Source organism: Vespa velutina, chromosome 2, assembly GCF_912470025.1.
Source record: "Vespa velutina chromosome 2, iVesVel2.1, whole genome shotgun sequence".
Classification (NCBI taxonomy): Eukaryota; Metazoa; Arthropoda; class Insecta; order Hymenoptera; family Vespidae; genus Vespa; species Vespa velutina.
In genome coordinates, this window is record NC_062189.1 from 11,884,233 (window position 1) to 11,910,707 (window position 26,475).

The 26,475-nt window shown below is 32.9% G+C and overlaps 4 protein-coding genes across 7 annotated transcripts; 1 reads left to right on the forward strand and 3 right to left on the reverse strand.

The window, feature by feature from the left end:
* Positions 1-21: 21 nt before the first annotated feature.
* Positions 22-4,478, reverse strand: LOC124957684 (T-box transcription factor T homolog 1). The gene is made up of 6 exons (XM_047514842.1): positions 3,487-4,478; positions 2,419-2,514; positions 2,078-2,321; positions 1,632-1,785; positions 1,360-1,554; positions 22-1,286 (listed from the first exon to the last, which is right to left on the reverse strand). Exons 1-6 carry the CDS (start codon positions 3,810-3,812, stop codon positions 397-399), a joined length of 1,905 nt encoding a protein of 634 aa, XP_047370798.1. The 5' UTR covers positions 3,813-4,478; the 3' UTR covers positions 22-396.
* On the forward strand, positions 2,890-25,875 carry LOC124947199 (dnaJ homolog subfamily B member 13-like). The gene is made up of 8 exons (XM_047489016.1): positions 2,890-4,947; positions 5,107-5,192; positions 22,501-23,842; positions 24,145-24,366; positions 24,453-24,597; positions 25,087-25,264; positions 25,334-25,505; positions 25,641-25,875. Exons 3-8 carry the CDS (start codon positions 23,745-23,747, stop codon positions 25,873-25,875), a joined length of 1,050 nt encoding a protein of 349 aa, XP_047344972.1. The 5' UTR covers positions 2,890-4,947; positions 5,107-5,192; positions 22,501-23,744.
* LOC124957683 (putative mediator of RNA polymerase II transcription subunit 12) lies at positions 7,618-17,929 on the reverse strand. 4 transcript variants are annotated; one of them, XM_047514839.1, is made up of 9 exons: positions 16,151-17,926; positions 15,337-15,677; positions 14,995-15,249; positions 14,734-14,872; positions 14,490-14,665; positions 14,261-14,386; positions 13,722-13,934; positions 9,504-9,698; positions 7,620-8,106 (listed from the first exon to the last, which is right to left on the reverse strand). In XM_047514839.1, exons 1-9 carry the CDS (start codon positions 16,386-16,388, stop codon positions 7,792-7,794), a joined length of 1,998 nt encoding a protein of 665 aa, XP_047370795.1. In that variant the 5' UTR covers positions 16,389-17,926; the 3' UTR covers positions 7,620-7,791. The 4 variants fall into 4 exon arrangements, with proteins under 4 accessions (XP_047370794.1, XP_047370795.1, XP_047370793.1 ...); XM_047514838.1 differs by having other exon boundaries at positions 7,618-8,106; positions 14,261-14,383; positions 14,995-15,677; positions 16,151-17,929; XM_047514837.1 differs by having other exon boundaries at positions 14,995-15,677; positions 16,151-17,927.
* Positions 20,820-23,349, reverse strand: LOC124947198. The gene is made up of 4 exons (XM_047489014.1): positions 23,313-23,349; positions 22,008-22,450; positions 21,633-21,730; positions 20,820-21,215 (listed from the first exon to the last, which is right to left on the reverse strand). Exons 1-4 carry the CDS (start codon positions 23,347-23,349, stop codon positions 21,116-21,118), a joined length of 678 nt encoding a protein of 225 aa, XP_047344970.1. The 3' UTR covers positions 20,820-21,115.
* Positions 25,876-26,475: the final 600 nt, after the last annotated feature.

Consider the following 26,475-nt stretch of genomic DNA (forward strand, 5'->3'; position numbering starts at 1 on the left):
TTGATTTCTGTATGTGTGTGTATCTCTATCTCTTTCTATATATTTGTAATAATATAAACAAATATAATTTTATAAAATTCAGTATGTAATATATATGATTTACGTGTTATTTTTTTCTGTAGGTAGTGATATATTTATATTTATGGAAAGGTATACTTACAAGTAAGATATACGTGAAGCTTTCGTAGGATCAACAACGATGCGAAAATATATGAATCATTAAATGAGAAAGTGTTTAATGAAAAATATTATTATCTAAGGCCACTTGAAAATCCGATTACTCGCTAGTCGATACTCGCTAGAACTTTCGTTCAAATATATGCGAATATATATATATAGTTTCGTAGAAAGAAACCACCTAATATATTATTTGCTCGTATGTATTATAAATGTAAATCAAATAGCCGTTGTTTGAGGAGCAGGTGGTGGTGTCAAAGGCGTCCAAGCGTTAGTTTGTTGATCGGTATTAGTCAGTTGATTGTTTTGTCGATGATGATTGTGACGATCTATCACCACAGCTAGGCACCTGCGTTCATCATCGGATTGTACATTATTTAGGGTTTCGACAGCTTGATTAGGACAAACACCAGGTACATGTTGATGTTCCTTAGAAGGATCATCATATTCTCCAGCATTTGGTGACGTAGTTTCGGTTTGTGAAAGAGGTTGAAGATGTAACATTTGCATATTGTGATGCTGCTGTTTGTGTAGATGTTGATCAGGTGTCGTCGATTGTACTGGAGATACAGGTGCATGATGATACTCATGAATCGAATATTCTGCTGGATTGGCTGAAGGAATTGTTTCGTTATCGGTTGGATGTAAAACGTGATGTAGTCCACCGTGAGATACCGTAGTGTAAGGTGGCATCTGATGATGGAGATGCAAATTTAAATTTAAATAGGATTGTTGTTGTTGCTGTTGCTGTTGTTGATGATGTTGTTGGTCGGATAGAGCCATGGAATGTATCCAAGCGGATGAGTCTGAGTTATGGGGATGATCCTGTGACATTGAATTGCAAGGTAAACTTGCTGGGACGTAAAGTGTACATCCGGTCACACTGGTCGGTGTCATTGTTCCAACGACCGTTCTAGCTAGTGTAGTGTGCGAAGAAGATGTTGGTGATGGCGAAGGTGAAGCTGCCCATTCTTGTGAAGGTGGAGGTGGTATGCACGCTGGATTTAAACTTTGTAAGGATTCCGGACTTCGTGGTGACCAACTGGATGGTGTTACATAGGTCGTTGAATGTAGGAGTGGAACGGTCCCATATGGATCTAAGTGTTCCTCTGAAGTTTAAATAAAATACAATTATTTCTTATTTTTTTACAGGAAGATAATTAAATACATTGTTATACAAACCATCTTGAGCATATTTGTGTCTCAAAGAATATGGTGTTACCCTACAAGTATTTCTACGTCCACTAGTAGAAACGGTGTAAGAATGAGTAAGGTGATTGTTAACGACGTTTTGTGCTTGATTTTGAGGCGCCATTATTCCGGATGTACTATACTCACATCCCATCGTTGGCTGCGGTATGAACCAAGCACTTGAGTCTACAATTTTCAAATGGCAATGTGTTGGTCGTACTTCATGCGTCGAAAGTTCAATGTTATTCGTATATTAGACTCACATTGAGGATACGTTTGAGTGTCAGTTGGTCTTTCTTTTGCATCCAAGAAAGCTTTAGCAAATGGATTATATTTTATCTTTAAGCTTGTCACTTCCTCGTTCTGATATGCTGTCACTGCTATGAACTGTGTCTCAGGAAAACGATAGGTGAGAACCTGCAATAATCGGAATTCTTTCAATCCTTAAACATACTTTATTTTATCTTGTTTTTTTCTTTTCTATACGTCACTGACTCGATGACTCTTACATTTAGTCAGAAAATCTTATTTACTCGTTCGAACGTTTTCTCTTTCTCGACGTTTTCGAACTTACGTAGAAACGCATAGGTACCTATATCCATATTGACTAAACATGTTTCGACTTATTCTAACGTACTGAAACCGTAATGCAAACTTCTCTTGTTAAGAACGTATACAAAATCGTAAAATGATGCGGAACGTTGCTTACAGTTCTCTGTTCTTCGGCTCCAACTCGAACCAGATGCACACGCGGCTCGTATTTGTGTAGCGAATTTAACATGATCTGTCCATTCCCGTTAGCCTTGTTGGTGAGTTTCACCTTAGCAAATGATATTGCTTCTTTCATCCAGTGAGCACCAAAATTTGGACTCTCTGGATGAACGTAAATCGGATTTGGAGGTGCGATTTCTGCTTTTCCACCGGGAACCCATTCACCGTTTACGTATTTCCATCTATTTTTTGATAGAGTTTTTTTTTTATATAATATATATATATATATATAAATATATAAATGATATCATGTGATGCTAGAGTTATAAATATTCTCACCTATGAGGATCTACTTGTACGAATTCAAGTAAAAGAGTGTACATGGCTGCTGGTTCCAGGCCCTGTGCTAATACTTTAACCACCGGAAACATTCGTCTAAAGGGAGAAAAGTCAACGATATTTCATTTAAATTAAAGTTTGAGCCACGCCAGTTTTGTTAATAGAAGAAAAGAATTCTATCAGTGAATAATATACGTTGGTAGTGCAAGAAGCAAATCTGCTAGGCATTATTATTAGATCAATTAGCTTAATTTACAACTTTGTGTTCTACTTTTCATATACTTTGTCTTTGTCTTCTTCTAAATATCCTTTCATTTCATTACGATGATTAATAAAAATGATTGTTATTTTTTACAATGAATTATTTTCGTAAGTAATATTTCATAAGAGAAAAAAATAATATTACACAAACTTTGTGATTTTTCATTTTATTATATATTATTTTCTTTGTGCATGGGAGATCTATATCGTTGTTCAACAAATTTCTTTGAAGACAGTCCGCCGGCAAAACTTCAGAAGTTGCAGGTGTGCCATTGGACCGACCGTCGAACATTCTACGAAGAAGAATCGTGAGTATCGTAAAGTTTTATTACCGACACAATACTATAGGTTTTTATTCTCCAACCGAATTATGTTTCTTTCATTCGAGATATTCCTTTTCGGGGTCGATCATTAGTCGCGCGTGCCTACTCAATCTTGACTATTAAAGCATGCCAGGTAAATAAGAATAGATACATAGATACGTTGATCGTTAGAAAAAAAATCAATTACAATGTTTAAAGTATATTTCGAATATACCTGGAAATTCTAAAGATCCTTTTAAAAGGTCTTATCATTTTCGAAAAGTTTAATATTTAAACAATTTTATAATTTTAATTTCTGATAGATATAAATTGAAGAAGATTTTCTATATTCTCTATGATAAAAATATTTGATGATTATTAATGTAAATGAATAATGATAGATTGAATATATTTTTAAATTTTAGATGATCAAGTGCGATAGCAATCAGACTTAAGTAATTAGATTAAGTAGAAACTAAAAAAATTCGATCATCAGCATTCTTACCTTCCATTTTTCGTGACGATCATCTCGTTAGTGATACACTGAAATCTAGTCCATAATTCTCTGTCCTCTAATGAAAGAGATAGGGGTAAGTTCTGATTGGAGGACATCGACGTAACGCAGATATTTTGCCTGGACAAAGAATCTCGATCATCGTTTGATTTCTTATTGGTTTCCTTAGACATTGCTCGAGCTTGTTCACCATCCTCTTCTTGTTCTAATTCATGTTCATTTTCGGTATCTTGTCGCTCCTGTCCTCTCTGTCGATCTTTTTCTCGACAGGAAGAATGTACAGGAGACATACCGAGATTCGTATTGCCTGATTGCATCTTTCTACTTTTCTTTTTCTCTCTCCCTCTTTTTAATTTTTCTCGTTGATCAATCAAATCACGTTTCTCCCTCTCCGAAGTCGCTAGTTCAATTAGATGAAGTTGACGAATGTGATAAACGATTAGAAAAAGGTCGATGTGAAAAGAGATAGAAAGCAGAAAAGCTGGTACAAAGATACGAATGAATGTTCGAGAGAAAAAAAAAAGAAAGAAAGAGAGAGTGATAGATAGATAGATAGATAGAAGGATAGAAAGAAAGAAAGAAAGAAAGAAAGAAAGAAAGAAAGAAAGAAAGAAAGAAAGAAAGAAAAAAAGTAAGAAAAAGAGAGGGAGTGGAGAACGTTGAACGCGGATGTCGTCGGTCGCACCTAGCAACACCGATTTCAACTGCTGACCAGCCCTCGTGGCCAGGACTCGTAACACTTGGGCGCGATATTTCACACTATCCGGCGAAGACGAGCCGAAGACTGACGGGCGACACCTCTCAGTTTCTCCTGGACGACCTTTCCTTCTCTATCTCTTGGCGGTGGCCGGCTCCTAAAAGAAACGGCACCATCCTCCCTGGCTGACCAACTCCGTTACGGTGCTCCTCAGGTGCTAATTAAGAGCCAGGAATTAGAAAGAGCCTGGTCTCTCTCTCTCTCTCTCTCTCTCTTTCTCTCTCTCTCCGTCTCCTTTTTCTCTCTCTTCTTCATGATATTGCCGCAAACATGGCAGTACGTACCATGTTCTTTCTGCATTGGCTGTAATCCCTACAAACTGCTTGGTACACCGAACGAAACGATTTCACTGGTCCCCTCTTCGTTCTAGGCCATTCAAGGACGCTATTTGTCACCGCCTCTAATCCTACTCGCAAACCAACCGACGATCGACTTCAGTTTACGATCCCATCATGGTTGGCTGATTCATCGTGTAGTAGACGGAGAGTTCGTCAGTCCGCCCATCAACTTGACCGATCGTCAGCTCCTCCTGAAGTTTCTTCGTCAACGGCAGACGATGTGTGACCCCCTCGTGTGACCTCGCTTCCGGACTTCGCGGTATCAATTCGTGAACGAGCAACGAGGTTTCAACCGATCGTTTTACTTCGTCACTCTTTTCTTAATTCGTTCTATCGGTTCTCTTTGACTTCTTCGAGGTTAGATATCAAGTATTATATCCAGCGATCTTGTTATTATATCGTATATTTAATTTATTATCTTTTCTCCTTTTTTCTTTTCCTTTTTTTTTATTATATTTTTATATTATGTTTGTTTAGTGCTACTCAAGAAATATCTTTCTTGTTTGATTTTTCCAGAAATATATACGTGAAGGATTTTAAAGCAAGATACAGTGTGATGTTTCGGTGATGTAACAATCTTATAGAAAGTGTTCTCCATTATCGTACGTATCCACACACGTTTATGTTCATTAATTCCTTTAGGGTGTTTTCTTGGATTGTGAATTAAGATAAAAAACAAATCGATTATTGGTCTTCCATTTCGAAAGATATATATGCTATTGTTAGCTCGTTCTTCGTTTTTGATGCTGAGGAGTCAGCAAGGTAAGCATCGAAGGTGGAGTCTTCGGAGTCGTACTTTTTCATCTCAAATGACTAAAATCAACATAGACTCAGTCTCACGGTACGAGCTGTACAATCTTTTATTGGCTAGGAACATTTGACCAGGACCGTTTTTTGTTTGTAGTATCATGCCATGATTTCTACTAGTGCGTTTATATACATATATAAAGTCGACAAGGATATGTTTGCGCCTGAGACTCGTATAACATGAATTGTCTGCAAAGCTGATGAAGTTTTCTGACGATAGATAAAAATTCTTAATCGATAGAATTTTATATTCGAACGAATTTATGTTTTGAGTTTTTAGTAGTATATTAAGAATGGCACTTCTGGACAAGTTGATTAAATGATTAAGAAAGCAATTATTTATTAAATAATTTGATTTATTGATTTCTTTTGTTATATCTAGGATCTTTATATTCGGACGAATTTGTTAAGAATTTTGTTAACTTCTAATTTAATATATTAAAACTGGTACTTTTGAATTAATTGATCGAATAAATGAAAAAAATTATTTATTAAGTAATTTAATAAGTCGCTTTCTTTTGTTATATTTAAGTTTGTTGTATTCGAATTAATTCGTTTTGAATTTTGTCGATTCTATATTTAACATATTAGAATTAGTACTTCTGGATAAGTTGATTAAATGATTGAGAACTGATGATGATGGTAGAATTTCTCAATTTTTTCTGTTGTATTTAGAATTGTGTGCGTCATATTCGAATGAATTTGTTTAGAATTTTGTCAATTTCTTGTTCATTATATCAGTTTTAAGAAATGATCAAAAAACAAATCATATATTTATCAAATAATGTATCTATTTATTATATCTACCAAAGTTATTAGTTTAATAATTAAATTATTTACTCATACGTATAACATTAAATGGATAAATAACAATTAGTCTCATCAAGATAAATTTTAGAATAATTCGACAATAATTAACGAAATGGAGAAAGCTGATACTCGGGTTTTTAGACCAATCAAAATCATTTTCGAAAAATTATAAAATAAATGACGAAATAAACAAAACCGATATTCGATTTTGACTAAAACTTTTTGGTCCTGTTAAATGTTTAATGTACGTTTATATACAAATATACAAACGTACATAGTTGTCCTAATTCAACCTAAAATCTACGAATGTTTACCTTTTCTACTTCCTTCAGAAAGATCTTGCGATCTTTCGGCGTTTTTCCCAGTGGCAAAGGCAATAAAACTTTTTAGAGTTCCCACGTGATGGCTTCGGTGAATCATGGAGGTTTACAGCAGGATCCCCCATATAATAATATAGCTACCTGCCGTTAGGTAGCTCGCATCTTTTTTTGGATTAGAAGAACAGCCCGGAAAAGTTTATCACGTTTGTGGCTTCTCTGCCTCTTCCGCTTTCCCTCCTGCTGTCCTTTCATAAAGTATCTTTATTAATCGTTTCGATAACACCATCAACATTTTTCTTCATTGTTTACAAATTGTATTCCTCTTGTATTTTCTAGAAAAAAAAGGGATTTGGTCGAAGAATGCGCTGTTATTCCTTTCGGACATCTTAACATGATCTTAATAATCATATTTACTCATTGTACAATTATGGATAACTATCATTTACAATATCCAACAGTTAATTTGTTGATATTAACGTCTTTGACCGGTCATGAGTGTACTCGCACATGTATTTTAATTTAATAATGAATATAGCCAATAAAACGCATTATTTTTTACATATAATAGCTTGTTAATAATATATGTTAACATATGTTGTATTTGTTTTTGATCGAATAGATTTATAAATGTTAATATTGACAGATGAATCATTCAATAGTCTAGAGTCTTATTTAAATGAAACAGATCGATGCTTTGCTTTTTTATTTTATTTTATTTTTTATTATAGTATTATTTATTGCGTTTAATAGTATTTGTTTAATTTTGATATTACTTTATTGATTAGAATTAAAAAAAATTTTTAATATTTCAATAACGATTATAATTTAATTATGAACATACTCGGTGAAAGACATTACTTTTTGTATATAATAACCGGTCAACAATGTGTGTTAACATGTATTGAATTTATTTTTGATCGAATAGATCTGCAAATGTTGACATTGACAAATTAATCGTTGAATAGTCTGGACTCCTTATTATTTAAAATTAAAACGATCGATAACTATGTTTCATGTATTTATTTCTTTTTTTTTTCTAAATAATAAAATAATGTCTATAAGAATAGAACAACATCGATAAATCGATAAAACTTTATTGAATATAATCATTGGATAAATTCTAGAGGGTACCGTCGTTACGAAGAAATGAAATGCTTTGTCGCAACGTTATTGATAAATTGTTCATTCATTCGCAAAAAGATCCGAGACTAAACTAATTAGTTCAAACGATAAAAAACGATTAATTATAACTTTCGAAATTCGTTTATTCGTCGGAACATTTAGGCGAAGATTCTTCTCGATTATTTTCGTAACGACAAGACTTGTTTTCGTTGACCTTGACATTCTCATTATCTTCGTCCTCTTCGATGTAACTACTACCGTCGTCGCTATTGTCCGTACCAATTAGAATATATTTCTGATCTTCTACGTGATCGTCTTCGTTGATCAGGATACAACATTTTCCATTGTAACGATGGAGGAGTGCTTCGATATTCGATAAACGAGCGATCGTTGCGTTCTCGTGAAATTCGTGTCCTTCATTAGTATGATGGATACAATCGGGTGGCCTTGTATATATCTGCGTATAAGTTTTTTTTTCTTTTTTACATAAATCTGATACTTTTCAAAAGAAACAGAATAAAGTGATACCGTCAATTAATTAATTAATCAAATAATTATCAAGTAACTTTTTAGATACCATAGGTACGTTAACGCGCTTTACAGGTGCTTAATTCAATCTATACAAAGCGCATGTAATACAATCTCTAGTTTGAATTTGAATTAATAAATATAATTAATCAATGTCACACATTTAATAAATTTTAGATATATTCTAAGGACATCTGATATGCCATCTTATGGAATAATTTATAATTTTCAAAAAATATATAATTACGTTCATTTTCAATTATTATTGAGTTTTTTTATTTGCGGGTTATATTATATTAGTATTTTTTACTTGCGCCGATATAATATTATATGGTATCTAAAAGATCAATTAATTACTTGATTAGACCATTCTATGGTCAACAAGAATAAATTATCTTTTTTTTTTATATCAAATTGATGCATTTTGGATGAAAATTAATTAATTCCTGATTTGATAGATTTTAAAATGCAGAATACGAATTTGTTAACATACTGAATATTGTAATTAAATTTTTCAGAGTTAATTTGAATTATTTTTAAGAGTTTTTAAATAAAATTTATAACATTTCTTGAAGAAATTCCTATTAGAAAAGTTTCTAATAGGAGTAAAAGTGATATAAAAAAAAATATAATGAATCTATTTTTTATCTACAGAAAGTTATGAAAGGTATGAGATAACGATATTGATTCGCAAAATTGGTTTGATACTTAAGTATTAAAAAAGATGTATTCTCCAAAGTTTGGATAAAATCTAATTATAAAAACAAGACATGATTAGTATTTGTTTATATAACTGATCTATTTTTCGCATTTCATCCTCTATAGTCCAATTTTGGTTCATGCTTAAAGAAAATTTATGTAGATAATATAAAATTTGAATGTTATACTAATATGTAACTGTATTATACTAACAATAAATATAATATTTATACTTAACAAAACTTAATCTTTGAATATCAACTAACAATCAACCTTTTAAGCTATGGGATCACCTTTGACATGACATTTCATTTAATTAATTAAACAAATCAATAGAATTTTATTAGAAAATTACTTTGAAAGCATATATGTATGTATACCTATATATATGAATATATAGGATATATCAAAAGCAGAAAAAATCTAATTATAGAGTTAATTGAAAAGAAACTATGAAAATTAATTATGGTACAGAGTTAATTGAAAAGAAACTACGAAAATTAATTATAGTATGTTTGGTTACAAAAATAAAATTAAATTGAACAATAAAAAATGAAAGGATTATTATATGATATAATCGATGTAATATTATAATACTATATTATCGATATAAAAATTCGTACTTACTGCGTTATCATTTGAAAATTTAGCAATCGAATTGTCAGCTTGTTTGGTGAACCAATAATAACCATCGTGAACGCTTCGTGAGAAGAGTTCACCTTGCTTTTTCGTTTCGTCGATCACATTAGGTGTTTTAAAGACGTTTTGACATGCCATAGGGAAAGGAAACATTGTTGGAACGGATAGATACCCTTCTGGGATCTAGGAAAGAAAATAAAATGCATTTTATAATATTTCGTTCTCTTTACTGTCGCACGGACACGCGCGTATTCGTTCGTTCGTTCGTTCGTTCGTTCACTCACTGTACATTGGATCGCCATAAATTTTGTTCGTTTATTTATTTTGTTAAAATTATTGAATCTTTTTGTCATCTATTTTCAAATGTTTTTCCTTCGCTGTGTGCACATATACATACTTACATATACATACATATTGTTGACCTTTCGAACTTAGGACTTTTCGCGAGTATCGTTCGTGCTATGACAAGTTGATGTTACATCGTCTTTTTTCTTTTTTTTTAATTTTCTTTAAAAAAAAAGAAAAAGAAAAAACAAACTCATATATCTATACAATACATGGTTCACCAATGCTTTACTAATTGTGTTATCATTTCTGTGTACACGTGTGTCTTTCTCGGTGTTTATGTATATATGTGTATTTTAGTGTTAATACATACTCCTATGTAATATTTTGCCGTCAGAAATTCTAAATTTTGTATTAAACATTATATTAATAATGAAAATACTTTGTAGAGATGATTATATCAAAACTGTGCTCCGTTCGAAATCGAACGTTACACGAATAATAAATGATCAATAATGCAAAATTGTTTACCTCCAAAACGTTACATCTCTATAGTTTTAACCGTCGTTCGTTGTTTCGATATAGCTTTTTTTAAATAACACAACATACTTAACAAACAAATAAATATAAAAATTACGCGACTATCTTGAGCTTGGCAAACGCGACTTTCCTTTCTTCCTTTCGATATGTGTTACATCTCCTGATTCGAGTGATTTTCTTTATCGTCATTTTTCAACGTCTTTCAAAAAAAAAAAAAAAAAAAAAAAAAAAAAAATTTTAATAAGTAAAAAATAAAAAAAATGAAAAAAGGAGGAAATAATTATAAAATTGTATATAATAAATTTGTCACGATGTTATCTTCTTTGTTCGTTATACATACATATATATCTTGCTTTCTTTTTTTATAATTCGTATATCTCTTACTGCAAGAATTCTTACATCGAAGGAAGAACGTTCTTAAGTTGTACTACGCATGAATCTGAACACAGCTGCTGCGATATCTTTCATTCTATTTTTTTACACGTCATTGTATTTCATAAAAATAAAAATAAGAAAAAAAAAATAATAATAATAATAACAATAATAATAATAATAATAATAATAATAATAATAATAATAATAATAATAATAATAAAAAATAATAATAATAATTATAATAATAATAATAATAATAATAATAATAATAATAATAATAATAATAATAATAATAATAATAATAATAATAATAATAGTAATACTAATAATAATAATACTAATAATAATAGTAATACTAATAATAATAATACTAATAATAATAATAATAATAATAATAATAATAATAATAACAACAACAACAACAACGGTAATAAGTTAAGACGTATGTTCTCGTATGTAAAAATTTATCAGATTAATCTATCGATAAATATGTTCTCTATCGAATCGATCATGTCGCTACTTATGATGATTATGTATAATTAATTAAGAGGAATAAGTAAAAGTCTTCTTTGTATTTGTTTCGGTAAATCGATAGCGATAGATCTTTCTCGTGGATTATTTTGGTAAATCCGAATATCATAACGAGGATTTGCCGTCAAAACTTGGCCAATGGAATCGAATCTTCGAGCGATCGTGCGAACAGAATGAGAGAACGCTTCGTGCGACAATACGTAGGACGCAAGCGCGACGGTGAACGCAAAATAAACATTGTTCCTTGATTCTTTCTTTTTTTTTCTTTTTTTTTCTTTAATATTCGTTAATTTGGTCCCATTGTAGGTACAGGGTATGCCCGACACGAATTTATCCCAAATTTATATAATTGATCGATTGATCGATGGATCGATCGATCAATTGATACAAGTGAAACTTGCACCGGTACGTGTTCACACTTCGCTTACGGAAATAGTGATGAATGATTTACGATTAATATTATGTATATTACAACGTAAATTGTCACGTTCAATTTATAACCTCAATTTTTTAACATTGTATCTCAAATTCTGAAAATAAAATAAACGAAACTTAAATCGACACTTCTACGATTTTAATGTTGTTTACGAACATATAAGTTTTATGTTTTACTTTTTTCTCTTTCCGGTGAAAATTTTAATGCTTTATGTGCCTATTATATGTTATAATAAATGATTTCCGTTACAAGACGTAAAATCAAGACATAAAAAATATTATAACTCATTCGTTTGTCAATTTAAATTAACATGAACATAACTGAATACATAAATAAAGGTGTCGATAATATTTCGAATAAAAGATAACGTTCAAAATTGAATATGATACTTTATGTTGCATACGTTGTATCAACATAATATCATTATGGAGAAGAGATATTACAGATGAAAGAGAGATAGAAGATTATTTCTTTTTGTTAAGATCATTCTTCCAGTAGGAAGAAAAGATCCTTTCTTTTCTTATTTATCTTATTTTTTTTTTTTTAACGACTCCGTAAGCGAATACTGGTCGCGATTAATTGTGCATTCCTTTAGAGAAATATTTGTCAGAAATAGAAAGACGCTTATCTGTCGGCTTCTCTCCTTCTCATGTTCGCAACGTCAGCGCGTAAAATTGATCATCTTAATCGTCCTTTTTTCTTTTCCTTTTAATTTTCTTCTTTTTATTTATTTATTTATTTTTTTTTTGATTTGCGCGTTGATACGTGCTCTCGCTTAATTAATAATCCTACTTGATAACATACGTTCGTCGGTCGTTTTCTTTTCTTCTCTCTTTTTTCTTCCTTCCCCTTTGTTCTATTTTCCTCTTACAGATTGATGATAAATCAACTTCGATATAATATGTATATATATAATATGCATATATTATATATATGTATATATTTTGATTATAGCTCGACATACGATCTTTGATATTGATTTTAGTTTCTCGATAAGGTACTCAGTATCTAAGTCACATTTACGAGAGAAAGAGAGGAAAAGAAAGAGAGAGTAAGAGACCGTTAGAACTTTCAAGACGATAAGTCTTTCGTCGATCGATCACCAAAGAGAACAACTCCATTTCTTTCCTAACGAAAGAATTATAAATATATTTATGTGTGTGTGTTTATATATATATATATATATATATCTTCCTGTAGTCTCTTTGACTGTATCATCGATAATCGAATGTACAGACTGAATCATATAACGCGACTATATTTACATATTTTGAAATATTTAATAAAATATATAAAGAAAAGAATAGGTAAATTGTGATCGTTTCGTAAAGTTATAAATTATACATAAAATAGAAAAAAAAAGATTTTTTTCGAGGAGAAAAATGATGATTTACGTTATATTTTTCATCCTGTGTACATATACGTGTACATAGACATATACATGTTATCCACAGATAAAAATGCTATTTGTGTTGCCAAAAACATTAACGACGATACTATTACCGTCATCGTTATCACTATCATCATCATCATTATCGTTAGCATACATTGGCACACATTTCTCGGACAAGCCGAATCACTTTCCTTCTTTGATGATCGATCGATTCTCGACGGGAAGACCACTAAAACGTAACGAATAAAATGGCGCGAAAATGTTCGCAATCTCTTTTTTTTTTGCTTTTTTTTTGTTTTTTGATTGGATAATACACTTAAATTTCACTACCTACAGGACCGACGTGCGGACTGTGCCAAGGCGAGATGATGGGCTGTCCACAATAAACATCGGTTGACGTCGATGTCGATGACGATGACGATGACGATGACAACGACGTTGGAAAAATGTTGTTGCTCGAACATTGATTGGCAACATCGAAAGACGATGTCGGATCAACGGCTCCGACGACTTCATTTTCGAACTTTCCTTTGTCAAAGTTTCTTCTCGTTGAATTTGAAGTTACCGTCGTTGTCGTTGTCGTCGCCGTCGTCATCGTCGTTGGTACCACCGTGCCTTTCACTTCCGCGGCCACTATCTGACTTACGTCCTCTTTCTTATCCTCTTCTGCGCTGGTACTCTTATCGCCGATCATGTTCGCGAAATATTCCGATCTCGAGAACTTCCCAATCTCTGTCGAGCCAAAAGCTTGATGAAATCCGGGCAAGGGTTGTGTCAAATTTGGCTTCTTCGATTCAAAGCTCTCGGAGGAATGATGATCATGGTCTTTTTCCTGATCTCTTGGTCTCTTTGACGTCATCTACTGACATGAAATTAAAGTATTCTTTGAAAAATTAATTCTTTCTCATAATTATTTATTTTTCTAGTTTATTCTTGGCCAATCTCTAACTTGATTTTTTGTTCGTCTACTTTCGATATCCTCATTTATACATGTAGGTACATATTCAAAACAAGTTTTCTATAAAACTGTGTTTCCTATTAATCTTATTATATTAACTGAACGAAATGTTTTGTCAGAGATGATTTAAGAATTCTAGAAAAAAATATTACTGTCACGTGACCTTATGATGGTGTAAAGAGTTAAAATATTATTTATCAATTTTTCTCTAAAAAGTTCTACTTTACCGTCGCTGGGATTAATAATCCATTGAAAATCCTTGAACCTGTTACCGGATTCGCTTGCCATCTCATTTCTTCAATTATCTCACATCTTCTGGGTATCGCTGATGTAGATGCTTCTGTGAGTATCTGCTAAAGTTTGAAAATATATGTCGCTAATGTCGTTTCACTTTTTCTCATATTCGTAATTACACCTGTATCAACATTACTCGTATATGACTAATTTGATAAATACCTGATGTTCCGGTGGCGGATAAGACAGGTCACGCGTGTTATCGAGCTCGCGTTTTCGTGAAATACATGGTATTTGCGATTGATTCTCTGCGCCCTGTCTATTGGACGTACTATCTCGCAAGAAGATGGCTTGCCGAATTCCGTGCATCGTAACGTTACGGATCACACCAGGGACATCTGAATAGGAAAATATTACTCTTAGAATCGTTTAACTTAATTAATATCAATGAAATGTTTAAACTTACACGTTGGCAAATTGTGGCAGAAATGACCCCATGCTCCTTGAGTAGTAGTTTCCTGTCTGCTAACATGAGGAATAATAATTTGCGGTGGAGCGGGTAATTGGATTGGTCTTACATGTTGATGATGTGTATGCGCGACGTTCTGAAAACCACGAGAATGACCATTAAGGACAGTGCTTTAATAATAATTACAATTTTTAAAAATAACAGTAGCGAATATGTCAATTAATTTTTCAAATTGATGGAAATCAATTAGATTATCACCTGATAAGGACTCCACTTTTGTTCTTCAGGGAATCCAGTAAGTTGGTAGCTTCCAAGCATCTGTTGACGTCTAATTTCTCTCCCGAGATTAGCTGCAGCTGCAACGGTAGCGGCTGCTGCTTGATAACTGATAATGTTTATTGGTTGTTTTCCCAAACCAAACTGTTGTTGTTGTCGTTGTTCCTGCTGCTGCTGCTGTTGTTGTTGTTGTTGTTGTTGAAGAAGTTGATATTGTTGCATAGCGAGTCGTGATCTCTGCTCAACGTCAACCTCAAGATTAATACCAGTATACCATTCTAGTCCCCTGCCATTGTATCCATATTTCGAACGTGGTTCGTTTACCGTTGGACACCAAGACTCTTGTATCGTTGGCTGTTGATCATGTTGATGCGGTTGATGAGCTTGCCCGACGAATTGCTCTGTTCGGTAATTGGTCAAGCCCGCAGCACTGCAATCAAGATGATTCCGCTGTTGTTGTTGATCCAAGAATTCATCAGCCAATGAACATGACGTCCTCGTCGTCGTCGTCGTCGTAGTCGTCGCCGTCGTTGTTGACGACGAGGCTCCAAGAGATTCCTGTGCATTCCCGACCGTGCCCTGCAGGATCGAGCGTCTTGAGGATTCTCGGCTTTGCTCGCGCATAGCTTTTCGTATTCGGGCCTCCTTGGGATTGTAGACGTAGTCTGCGAACAGATAAGATACCGTAAAAATAGATTGTTTTTGTATCGTCTTGTCTCATCTTATCTATTCTTTTAATTATTAAATTATCGTCTCATCCATCATCGATTTAGTTTGCGAATTCCATCATTTGACGCATCCTTCTCTCGAGGAGAAGTAAATCATAGCATTCTCGTTGGACGTTACGATCGAGGTCAATCCAATTAACCGTAACGACCCATCCTTCCGATCGATCGTGTTTATCAACCGAACTATCGCGCGATAATAATTCGACGTCGACGAATAAAACGATGCTTTACGGGAGACCGAAGCACTTCGTGATTATCGACGTTCTTTCATTACGGTTAAGGGAGAAGCCCTTAAGCTTAAAGGGAGAAAGACGTGATGAGAAGCAAAGAAAAAAAAATAAAAAAGGTCGATTGAAATCGCGTGTATACTTTTAGAAGTTCGCGTGAGTTCTCATTGAATAGACATCTACCTGTCGGATGATAAGCAGCCGGAAGGACAGCATTATAACGTGTATTAGCCTCGAGCATGTTCGAAATCGGTGTGGTACCATAGTTTGCGTATGGGGCAACGCTAGTGTTGTTGTAAAAGTAGGCTTGCTGTTGTTGATGATGTTGCTGTTGATGTTGTTGTTGTTGTTGATGGTGTTGTTGCTGTTGATAAAAATGAGCACTAGGTGTGTACGCTTCGACGTAGTTGCAGCAATCCATATTTTTTGTTTAATTGGAGGATACGTGGATTATCAATATGTGAATATGTCTTGATTTTTGTCGTTACATCGGAGCGTTTAAGGACATTAATGTTCACTTTGAACGGACATCGTACACGAACGGCAAAAGTTAAGGTCGGCGTTGTGTCTTTTGAAATGAAATAGATATATCGGCGAGTTCGAAGATCGTTCGAAAGTCTTTTGAGAGAAGCAGATAGATAGATAGATAAATAGATAGATATATAGAGAGATATAGAAAGACAGAGAGATAGAAAGATGCCAAAGGATCGTCGTCGAAACTTTCTTCAATATTTTGGCTGTTTCGTTGATCGCGCCGCGAGATTACCGCCGTTGGTCAAGCGAGGCGGTCGCGATTACGCGGGAAAACGCGGAACATCGCCTTCGAGTCGTGCCGTTCGATCGGCTGCTCGCATTCCATCGGGAAGACCCAAAGTACGCTCAGCCCTCTCCTGCAACTTCCTCGTTATTCTCCTCTTTTTATTTGTCTTCGTGATCCTCATCGTGATCCTCGTTGTAGTCGATATCGGTGACGACGTTCTCTCTCTGTTCAGCATCCTTCTCGAACCTGAACGTCGAGACGCTGAGAGGGCGTCTTCTACGTTGTCATTCGGAGAAAAGCTAAAAGCTGATAAATTTCGTTTATCGAATCGCAACGTTCACCGGCCCGTTCTCTACCGCTTCTTCAACGAGCGGCACACCGTCGTCCTTCTGTCGCGGCCCTCCGACGAACGGAGGATGCGACGATTTCGCGTCTTCCTCTAGCACTCGCGCCATTCTCATAGCAGCAGTACCACCACCACCACCACCACTACCACCACCACCGCCACAACCACCAGTACCTCCTCCTTTACCAGCAGCAACAACGGCGGCGGCGCCAGCAGCAGGAGCAGCAGTAGAAGCAGCAGAAGCAGCAGCAGCAGCAACAGCAGCAGTAGCTGCGCCGATGGTTCGAGATCGATGCTCGAAACTAGGCTTCCTCCTCCACTTCCTCCTCTTTCTCCTCCTCTTCCTTCTCCAGCAACAGCCCCAAAGCTAGCCGTGGAGTTACGTAGAGCGCACATGAGACACCCTCCGAGGCTAGAGATGTCAACACACCGACACCTTTCTTCCCGCCTCTACTACGACTATTAGTCTACTCTCTTCTCCTTCGAGTCTCTTTTTCTTTTTCTCTCTCTATCCCTCTATCTTTCTTTCTCTTTTTTCCTTATTATTCACCCTTCACCCTCATCTTCCTAGTCTATCTCTTTTCTATCTTTTTCCTTTTCCCTTTTTTTGCCTCGTTCTTTCTTTTCTTTTTTTCTACGAGACTAGCCGAGAGCTTTTTCGTTTCGGTACTTGCTGTCTCTCTATTTATTTATTTATCCTTCTCTCTCTTTCCTTATCTCTTTCTTTCTTTCATTCTCATGACTCCTTGGTATCCTCTTCTACGAAGAGGTGAACAAGAAGAAGAAGTAGATAAAGAGAGAGAAAGAGAGAGAGACAAAGAAAGAGAACGATCCTGCTTCACGGTGCACCTTACTCGCACTGATTTCAACCAAGCATCAGCGCCACGACGATGGATTAACGCTACGCTCGTCACCGACGAAGCCGACTTTCCCCGCCCTTTCGGCGCCGTCGTGCTGCGTCGATCCGGAGACTATGATGAAGATGAAAAAAAAAATGATAGAAATATATCTGTCGAATGATTACTTCATATATTCTTTACATTCTTGTAAAAATTCGATTCGATTAACGTAAAACGCTCGTTGCGTCTTATTGAAAATGCATTCGGCTTCCTCCCTTTTCTTTTTTCACCTTTCGACCTCGGTTTCTGTCTCTTCTCTCTTTTTACCTGCTTTTTCATAGATTATCTTGACTGCCCATTGATTTTGTTATTTTTGTTAAATATTTTTTCTTTCTTTTATTTTTCATTTTTTTCCATGTGAAAATATTGTTTAAATTCGTTTAATCTATATCAAACGATCAAACGTATTAACATGCATTTTTCTTTCGATAGGACTCACTGAGTCCCCTGTAATTGGGATTGGACTATATCGATTTTGTTTATTTCAAGTATGATTGTTGAAAAATTTGTTTTTATTTTAACTTTTTCAAAGATACTCTTCACATATCTGTATATTTTTATTTTACTTGAAATTATTTTCACTTTCTCTATGGGCATGATTAAATAATACATAAAACATCTTAATTGTGATAGATAAAGTTCTATCAAATCTTCAATCATATTAGATCTAATCGATCCGATTGTAAAAAAAAATTCGATTGTCATATGAGTAAGATAAGCGATTAAATTCGTCTAATCATATTGTTTAAATTTCAATGATGATTTTCAATCAATACATTTAATGTTTCATTTTATTTGTTTTTGTCTTATTCGAAAATGAAAAATCTTTTAACGATTAACGTTTGCCAACGAGAACGAGGTAGGACGGTATCGTCGAACGGTGCCAGAAGCGATAGAAATCGATCGATTCGAGCGTCACCCTTTTCCTATCTATGCGCTTGCACGCTCGTTCGGCACTTTCAGTGATAAGTTGCGACTACTTCAGCTGGCGCGTGCGCTCGTGCACGTTTAAAACTCCTCCTGTCTATGTCGATCTATACATCTACATACATATGTACATAACACCTGTATTCGGAAAATACATACTCTTAAATGTAAAACGAATATATACATTATATATACCTATATATTATAGATATCTATTGATAAACAGATATATATGTGTGTATATATATATATATATATATATATATGTGTGTGTGTGTGTATATATATATATATATATATATTTATATATACATATGCATCTATAATAAATATCTATTACGAACATACTATATATGCAAACAACAGAAAATTTATCTAATGTATACGTATATTAGTTGACAGAAAATATTTCGTTAATCAGAGACATAAAAATAAAAAAAAATAAAAAAAAACACACACACACATATAAATCTGTTTTCACAACAAAACTTTCTATATTATTTCACATTAATTGTAAATTATTTAGATAATAGAAAAAATACATATACATTCACCACAGACACAGACCCACACACACATACACACATACGCACGCGCGCACATATATATATATATATATATATATATATATATATATATATATGTTTTATTCGAGAACATTCTATTATTTTAGATAATTTTTAAATGATTAAATCAAATCTGAGACATTAAAATAAAAAAACATATATCCTTCAACACGTATACACACAGATATGTATATATATATATACCTATATTTTTACACAAATACATACATATATATTAATATATACATGCTATATGTGACGTTATGTGAATGCTTAGAGGGACGACGACGACGACGACGGAGGAAGAGGAAAAGGAAGGAAAGAGAAAGAGGAGAGGTACGGTTGTACGGAGGGCATAATCGGCCTGATCCATGGGTGTAGGCAGGCAGGTAGAAGCGCGGTCGTGTATCGGACAGGTTCCTAGACCCGCGTCGCAATCAATACCTCCGGTCTCTACCGTTCCCTCCCGCACGTTTCTCGTCAACTCGACCGAGGATATCTCTTACCTCTCTCTCTCTTTTTCTTTTACATTGCTTCTTTCACCTCTGTATTTCTACTTTGACGAAAGCAAATCTAATATCGACCATTCTTCGTTTGCTCTCAACATGATCGAAAGATGATCTTTCTTTTCATTCTTTATTTTCTCTCTCTCTCTCTCTCTCTCTCTCTCTCTCTCTCTCTCTCTCTTCATATCTTTCATAGTGACGAGAATGGATAATCAACTCGGAGATCAGTCTGTCGACTTATTTCTAGTTTCAGAAAATCTTACCGATCGTTCCTAACGAATCGTTTGATTACATGGATCGATTTCTCTTTCTTTCTTTCTCCCTTTGTCTATTCAATAGAGTACTCTAATATCATAGGCAATGCAACGAAAAGTGCAAGTCGGATATCCTTCCGTAAAGGAACGATTACTCGGATGATGGATCCTTTTGTAACGAAGGATTTGAATTAATTGGTAAATAGAGAGAAGCTCGATTATTCGTGCAAATTTTCCAGACGGCGAGTTGGTTACCGTTCTCATGTGTAATCGAAAACTTCGTTACGATCTTATAATTTATACAAAGCTGGTGTAATTAAGAAATCGATAACGGAATGGCCTTGGAAAATTGCTTCAGACAAAGAATGGAAAGGATGTATTAACGTAAATCAAAAGGATGTATTAACGTGAATGGAAAGGATGTATTAACCTAATTAAAGGATAATTATAGAATTTTTCGAAAATTACAAACTGGGCTTTTGAATTTGACGATTCATATTTTTAATTTATTTATTTTTTTTTTTCTTTTAAATAGAATTATAAAAAAAGAATTCTATATTATATTTGTATGAAATGATCATTAAAAAAGGTGAAATATTTCTTTTTATTTATTTATCTTTCTTTTTTCTTTGCAAAAAAATAAAAAAGAAATAATAATAAAAGTTATCATAATAAACTTTGACGGATCTTTTGATATATTTTTTGTTGTTGACACATTGTATACGTCAAATTAAACATTACATACTGGCAGCAACACGCCATACGTTGTTGTTTCTAGGAAATCGCTATTTGTATCGCGAAAAGTTAGTTTCGAATATGCAAGTTAAACATATGATCGCAAATGACGAGTAGAGCAGCTGCCACTCGGCTTTATATCTCTCAGTAGGCTATCAGCATCGTTCTATGTCCGCTTGCCTGCATGCATCGTCCTGTCGTGTTACGTCAACGGTGACGATGATGACGACGACAATGATGACGATGCACTCATCCCTGATCCGAGTTAATAAAGTAACGTGAGACAATTCACACTTTGCGATGTTCTTGACGAGTACATTTTTATAGAGTGCACTTTTCTATCAAGTTTTTTTATCAATAAATAAGAAGAAGAAAAAAGATAAAAGAAAAAAATATATATATGTATAATATGTAAATTCTATTAACAACATCGTTCTTGAAGAATATGTTGTAAGAACTTTTATATCGTATAGCGTTTTTAATATTAGTATTATTTATATTGAACGTATTGGTTTTGTTTTCATCTACGATTTGTAAATATTAATTTTCAACGTTAACGTGCTGAAAATCGAAACATCATAATACGTTTAATTGTGAAAAAGTTTATCTTAATTAATACTTATCATTCTATGTCTATTATTGGAGAATCAAGTAATAATAAAAAAAACGTACCAGGATATTTTTTCTTGTGTTCTGCATCGACTTCTCGTGCCAATGTGAAGTACTTCTCCTTCATATCTTTCGAGATATTCTTCCAAAGGATTCCAAGTCTGATTAGATAAAGAAAAATCGTTATTGCAGGCCGACGGATATCGAGAAATCGTATAACATCAATAATAACAACAAAAACAATGTAGCAGATTCAATTAGCGAACAATTTAGTTCCGATATTTTTTAATTATTTTTTAATTAATAGATAATTAAAGAAACGAAAATTAGATTATTATGATAAAAAAAAGTAAATTATTGATAATTTAGCATACATATATCAACTCGACTTATTAACACAACGAATGAACAATATTTAACAAGGATATTAAACCTGACACTGATGTCCTTGTTAGATTCTCGAGGATTTTCACTGGCAAGTTTCTTTCGCCATTCGTTCGCAAAAAGCATGAAAGCATTAGCCGGACGTGGAATTTTTCGTTTGAGTGAATTCCCTTCGTTATTTTTCTCGTCGAAAGACAACAATGTTGGTAATATCTCTTGTCGCTTCGTAGATGGAAAATTATTCAAACGATCCTCTTGTTTCCCAATAAAATTCTCTTTGTCGTCTTCGGTAACAACGAATGTCTCTCTTCGGGACGAATCGAGAGCACGATCTTCGATAATGGCGTTGTTGTTACTGTTGTTTTTGTTATTGCTTCTTACGTAGCCCCTTCCACGATAAGTAGGATAGTTAGTCAAATAAATCGCTTCTTTCTTCGTCGAGATCGGTGATAGGATGTTTGTTTTGACATTTCTCGAATCACGTAGCTTTGTATCGTCTGTGAACAAGGCACCATAATATTAATCTATTTTTATTATTTCTCTTTAGATTCGCAGCACAATGAGTCACCTTGAACGAAGCATTATGGATGTGTGATAAATTAGCATCGATCATTACGAACGAATGAGAGGAATTAAAAAAAAAGAAAAAGAAATAAGATATAAAAAAAAAGAAACAAAAAGAATTACAAAATGCGAAAATCATACGAGACATGAGATAGTACTTAAATATTTTGTTGTATATTTTAACGTTTAATCCTATATTAATTCACTTTTTATATCGAGATTACAACAAAAAAATTATATAATATGAAAATTATAATATTATTTATATTAGTATAATTATACTATATATTAAGCATAACTAATACTTGAAATGAAAAACTTTAATACAGTATACTTCAGTACAAATATTTAAGCGTATTACTAGAAAATTTTATAGGATTATAGAAAATTATATGGAAAAATTCGAATATCCTACGATGATTTTAACTTTTGAACGAAACATTTAAATACACGATTCTGCATTACAATGTCTTCATCGGATAATTTTCAAACGACTAAAGTTTTCACAATATTCAAATTTTAATGGTGTGATATTTAATTCTTTATAACCCAATTTTCTTTTTTGTCTCTATACAAAAATTATATAATATGAAAAAAATTATATGTATAGAATTATATTATAATAAGTATAACTTATATTTAACATGAATAACTTCCGATATGAAATAACAAGTTCGGGACGATAAATTGAAATCAAACCTCAAAAATACATGTATATAAACGTATTATTTTGAAAATTATATGGCGTTATAGAGGTTTAAGTAGGAAAACTCGAATATCCTATGATAATCTTACCTTTTTGAACGATACATTCAAATACATGACTCTCCATCGCGATGCCTTAGTTAGTTGACTTTCAAACAGCTAAATTCTTCGCAAAATGCTAATTTCAATGGTATTATAGTAAATGTTTAACAATAGTCGATGTGTATCAGATGCGTTTGAGGTACTTGTAATAATCACCAAGCTAACATAGGAATGAAGGTATTCTTTGCTTGGTTGTCGGGAGAAGCACATTCGTTGTTTGAAACAATTGAACAATTTTTTTCAGCGTAACGATGCGCCAACTTTCTTTTTTTTTCACTTTCGTTTCTTTCTTTATTTGTATCGTAAATATATGGTCCACGCAGAAGATCATGTCATAGAGTCAAAAAGGTACGATCAGGCTCACTGATTTTAATTTGACCTAATCGATATTTCAACGAACGTTTTTACGAACTCGGACAAATGTCCTGTGATTGCTGTACTTGTGACAAGTTTGGCCTAGATTATTATGGTGTATTGTCATTGACCAAAAATTCTAATGACCTCGACATAAAAAAAGCGTAAGATGGATATACATATATAATATACATATATGTATATATAAAAAGACGATTTATTCTTTACAATTGTGTCATGTCATAATTAGTATTCATAGTAATCACATTTTAACGAATTTTCATTTATATCTTTATCTTCAACAGAATTATACGTTAAATTTTTACATTCGATATTTACGATAATTAAATTAATAAGATATATATATATAGATAAACAAATCGATTGATAACAATTTAATTAGGATTACTTGAAACGATAATTCGATAAAATTTATTTCGAAATATCATATATATTTGTTATACAGGTTCAGGCGATTGGCAATAAGTCATCACCCGAAAAGTGAAGGGAATAATGCTTGTTTTGAAACATTTAACTTGATAGCTGAAGCATATGATGTACTTTCGAATCCACTGAAAAGGGCTGTATACGATCAGTATGGTGAGGAAGGTTTAAAACGTGGAGTTCCGGGTCCTAATGGATTTATCGAACCTTACGTTTATCATGGAGAACCGATGAGAACTTATAGGTACATAAGAAATTATTTCTTCATTAAATAAATATGTTTTTATCATTGAAAATAAAAATGTAATTTTACGATACAAATATTTTTAGAGAATTTTTTGGTACTGATAATCCTTATGGTGATATTCTGGATTATTTAACACGGCCACAGTTATTATTTGAATTCCCAGAAGGTCGTGGAATAAAAAAAAAGGAAGAGCCAGTGATAAATAGCTTACAGCTTACTTTGCAAGAGGTATTCTGTTTTAAATAGTACTAGAAATTTGTACTAGAAATTTGTACTAGAAACAGAAATATTCTACAATGGTTATCGATGATAACGTTCTGCTACGAATTTTCTAAATGACCTAAATATCTTAAATATTGTTTCGAATAAGATATTTTGGTTTCATCGTTTCTATGAATTTTTGACTTTCTTTATTTTAAGAGAATGTTAGAAATAATCTATAAGTAAAGTATCATCGACAAAAATGTTATTATTAATATTCACCGTATGTATACAAGAAAAAAGAAAGAGTTGAGTAACCAGTTTTATGAGATAATAAAAGATCAACAGATATTCTTGCAATAATATTAGCAATTATAGTTAGAAGTATAGAATACAAAATTAGCTGTAATAAAATATACATAATTTGTCGATTCATTAGTATAAATAAATTTGAACAATACCGAGAGACGTCTTTTCTGATAAATTAAATTTATTTTTTTTTTTACCTATGTATAGGTATTTTTTGGTGGAACAAAGAAAATAAAAATTCAAAGATATGTTTTCGTTGATAATAATAAAATAAAAACGGAACTTAAGGAAGAGATTTTGACAATACCTATAAAACCTGGTATACCAACGAGAACACAAATTATTTACCCAGAAATGGGTGATGAGAGTCCAAGCAAAATATCGGGTAAATCTTTTCATTCTTTGTACGATAATATCTAAGTAATATTCAATGATAAATTGTACGTCGATTTAGCGGATGTGATTTTTATTGTCGAGGATCGACCCCACGAGACATTTCAAAGGAAAGATTCCGATTTGTACATGATTGTTGATGTGTTTCTGCGAGAAGCTCTTACAGGAACTACCATTACTGTTAATACCATCGATGATAGAACATTTCGAGTTCCGATAACTTCTGTTATCACGTATGTTCATTGATTTATTTTTTGTTCTTTTCTTTTAAGAATGTGATTTACTTTAGGAATTTCATTCATTTCCATTATTTCGAAATTTAATTATAAAATTTAAGTTATTTCAAATAATTTCTATATTCATATTAGACCAGAATATTGCAAGATTATCGAAGGGGAAGGATTACCTTTACCAGAAAATCCAAAAGAGAAGGGAAATCTTATATTAAATTTCAATATCGAATTTCCAGTTTATTTGTCGATTATTAGTAAAGATTATGTCCACAAAGCGTTCGAATTACCGATTACTAGCGACGCGATAGAAAATACCGAATATCTTCATCGCTATGGTGTTGAACGTTATAAAATGTGGAATATGTTATAAAAAAAAAAAATATACAATTTTTAATTTTTATGAAAACGATCTATTAATATATTTTATCAAAATTATCTTTTTATACAACAATTGATAATGCAAATTACAGTAAAACTGTTATACCGACAATCGAATATTACCGACATGACATCATATTTGTTCGTAATAATGTAAAGAAGTCGTAAATCGTATAAAGAGCGTTGAAAAGAAAATGTGGAATACGTTATAAAAAAAATATACGATTTTTAATTTTTATGAAAACTATGTATTAATATATTTTATCAAATTATCTTTTTATACAACAATTGATAATGCAAATTATAGTAGAACTGTTATATCGACAATCGAATATTACCGACATGACATCACATTTGTTCGTAATAGAAGTAAAGAAGCCGTGAATCGTGTAGAGGGCATTGAAAAGAAGATCATTAAAGTTTAAGAATCTCTCATATAGATCCATCGATCTATGCACCATCAGAGTGATCATAGATCATCTGTACGATATCGTTTATAATCAAGATGAAATCTTATGATATTTAAATGACTGCATATCGAATGCATCGCTATTACTCAATTGATTTTTTTCTTACATTAAGAAAGTTAAAG

What these genes read in the sequence shown, in the direction of transcription:
- LOC124957684 (XM_047514842.1), bottom strand. Translation starts at nt 3,812, where the DNA reads ATGCAATCAGGCAATACGAATCTCGGTATGTCTCCTGTACATTCTTCC. An exon ending in GTACAAGTAGATCCTCATAG is followed by an intron (nt 2,322 to 2,418) that starts GTGAGAATATTT and finishes ATCAAAAAATAG; the next exon opens with ATGGAAATACGTAAACGGTG. An exon ending in ACACAAATATGCTCAAGATG is followed by an intron (nt 1,287 to 1,359) that starts GTTTGTATAACA and finishes TTTAAACTTCAG; the next exon opens with AGGAACACTTAGATCCATAT.
- LOC124957683 (XM_047514837.1), bottom strand. Translation starts at nt 16,388, where the DNA reads ATGGATTGCTGCAACTACGTCGAAGCGTACACACCTAGTGCTCATTTT. An exon ending in AAAAGTGGAGTCCTTATCAG is followed by an intron (nt 14,873 to 14,994) that starts GTGATAATCTAA and finishes CGTGGTTTTCAG; the next exon opens with AACGTCGCGCATACACATCA. An exon ending in ATCCGCCACCGGAACATCAG is followed by an intron (nt 14,387 to 14,489) that starts GTATTTATCAAA and finishes TTCAAACTTTAG; the next exon opens with CAGATACTCACAGAAGCATC.
- LOC124947198 (XM_047489014.1), bottom strand. Translation starts at nt 23,349, where the DNA reads ATGGAGAGTCATGTATTTGAATGTATCGTTCAAAAAG. An exon ending in TGAATGTATCGTTCAAAAAG is followed by an intron (nt 22,451 to 23,312) that starts GTAAGATTATCA and finishes CCTTGTTCACAG; the next exon opens with ACGATACAAAGCTACGTGAT. An exon ending in ACACAAGAAAAAATATCCTG is followed by an intron (nt 21,216 to 21,632) that starts GTACGTTTTTTT and finishes AACTCGGATCAG; the next exon opens with GGATGAGTGCATCGTCATCA.
- LOC124947199 (XM_047489016.1), top strand. Translation starts at nt 23,745, where the DNA reads ATGTCCTGTGATTGCTGTACTTGTGACAAGTTTGGCCTAGATTATTAT. An exon ending in GACCTCGACATAAAAAAAGC is followed by an intron (nt 23,843 to 24,144) that starts GTAAGATGGATA and finishes TTTGTTATACAG; the next exon opens with GTTCAGGCGATTGGCAATAA. An exon ending in GAACCGATGAGAACTTATAG is followed by an intron (nt 24,367 to 24,452) that starts GTACATAAGAAA and finishes AAATATTTTTAG; the next exon opens with AGAATTTTTTGGTACTGATA.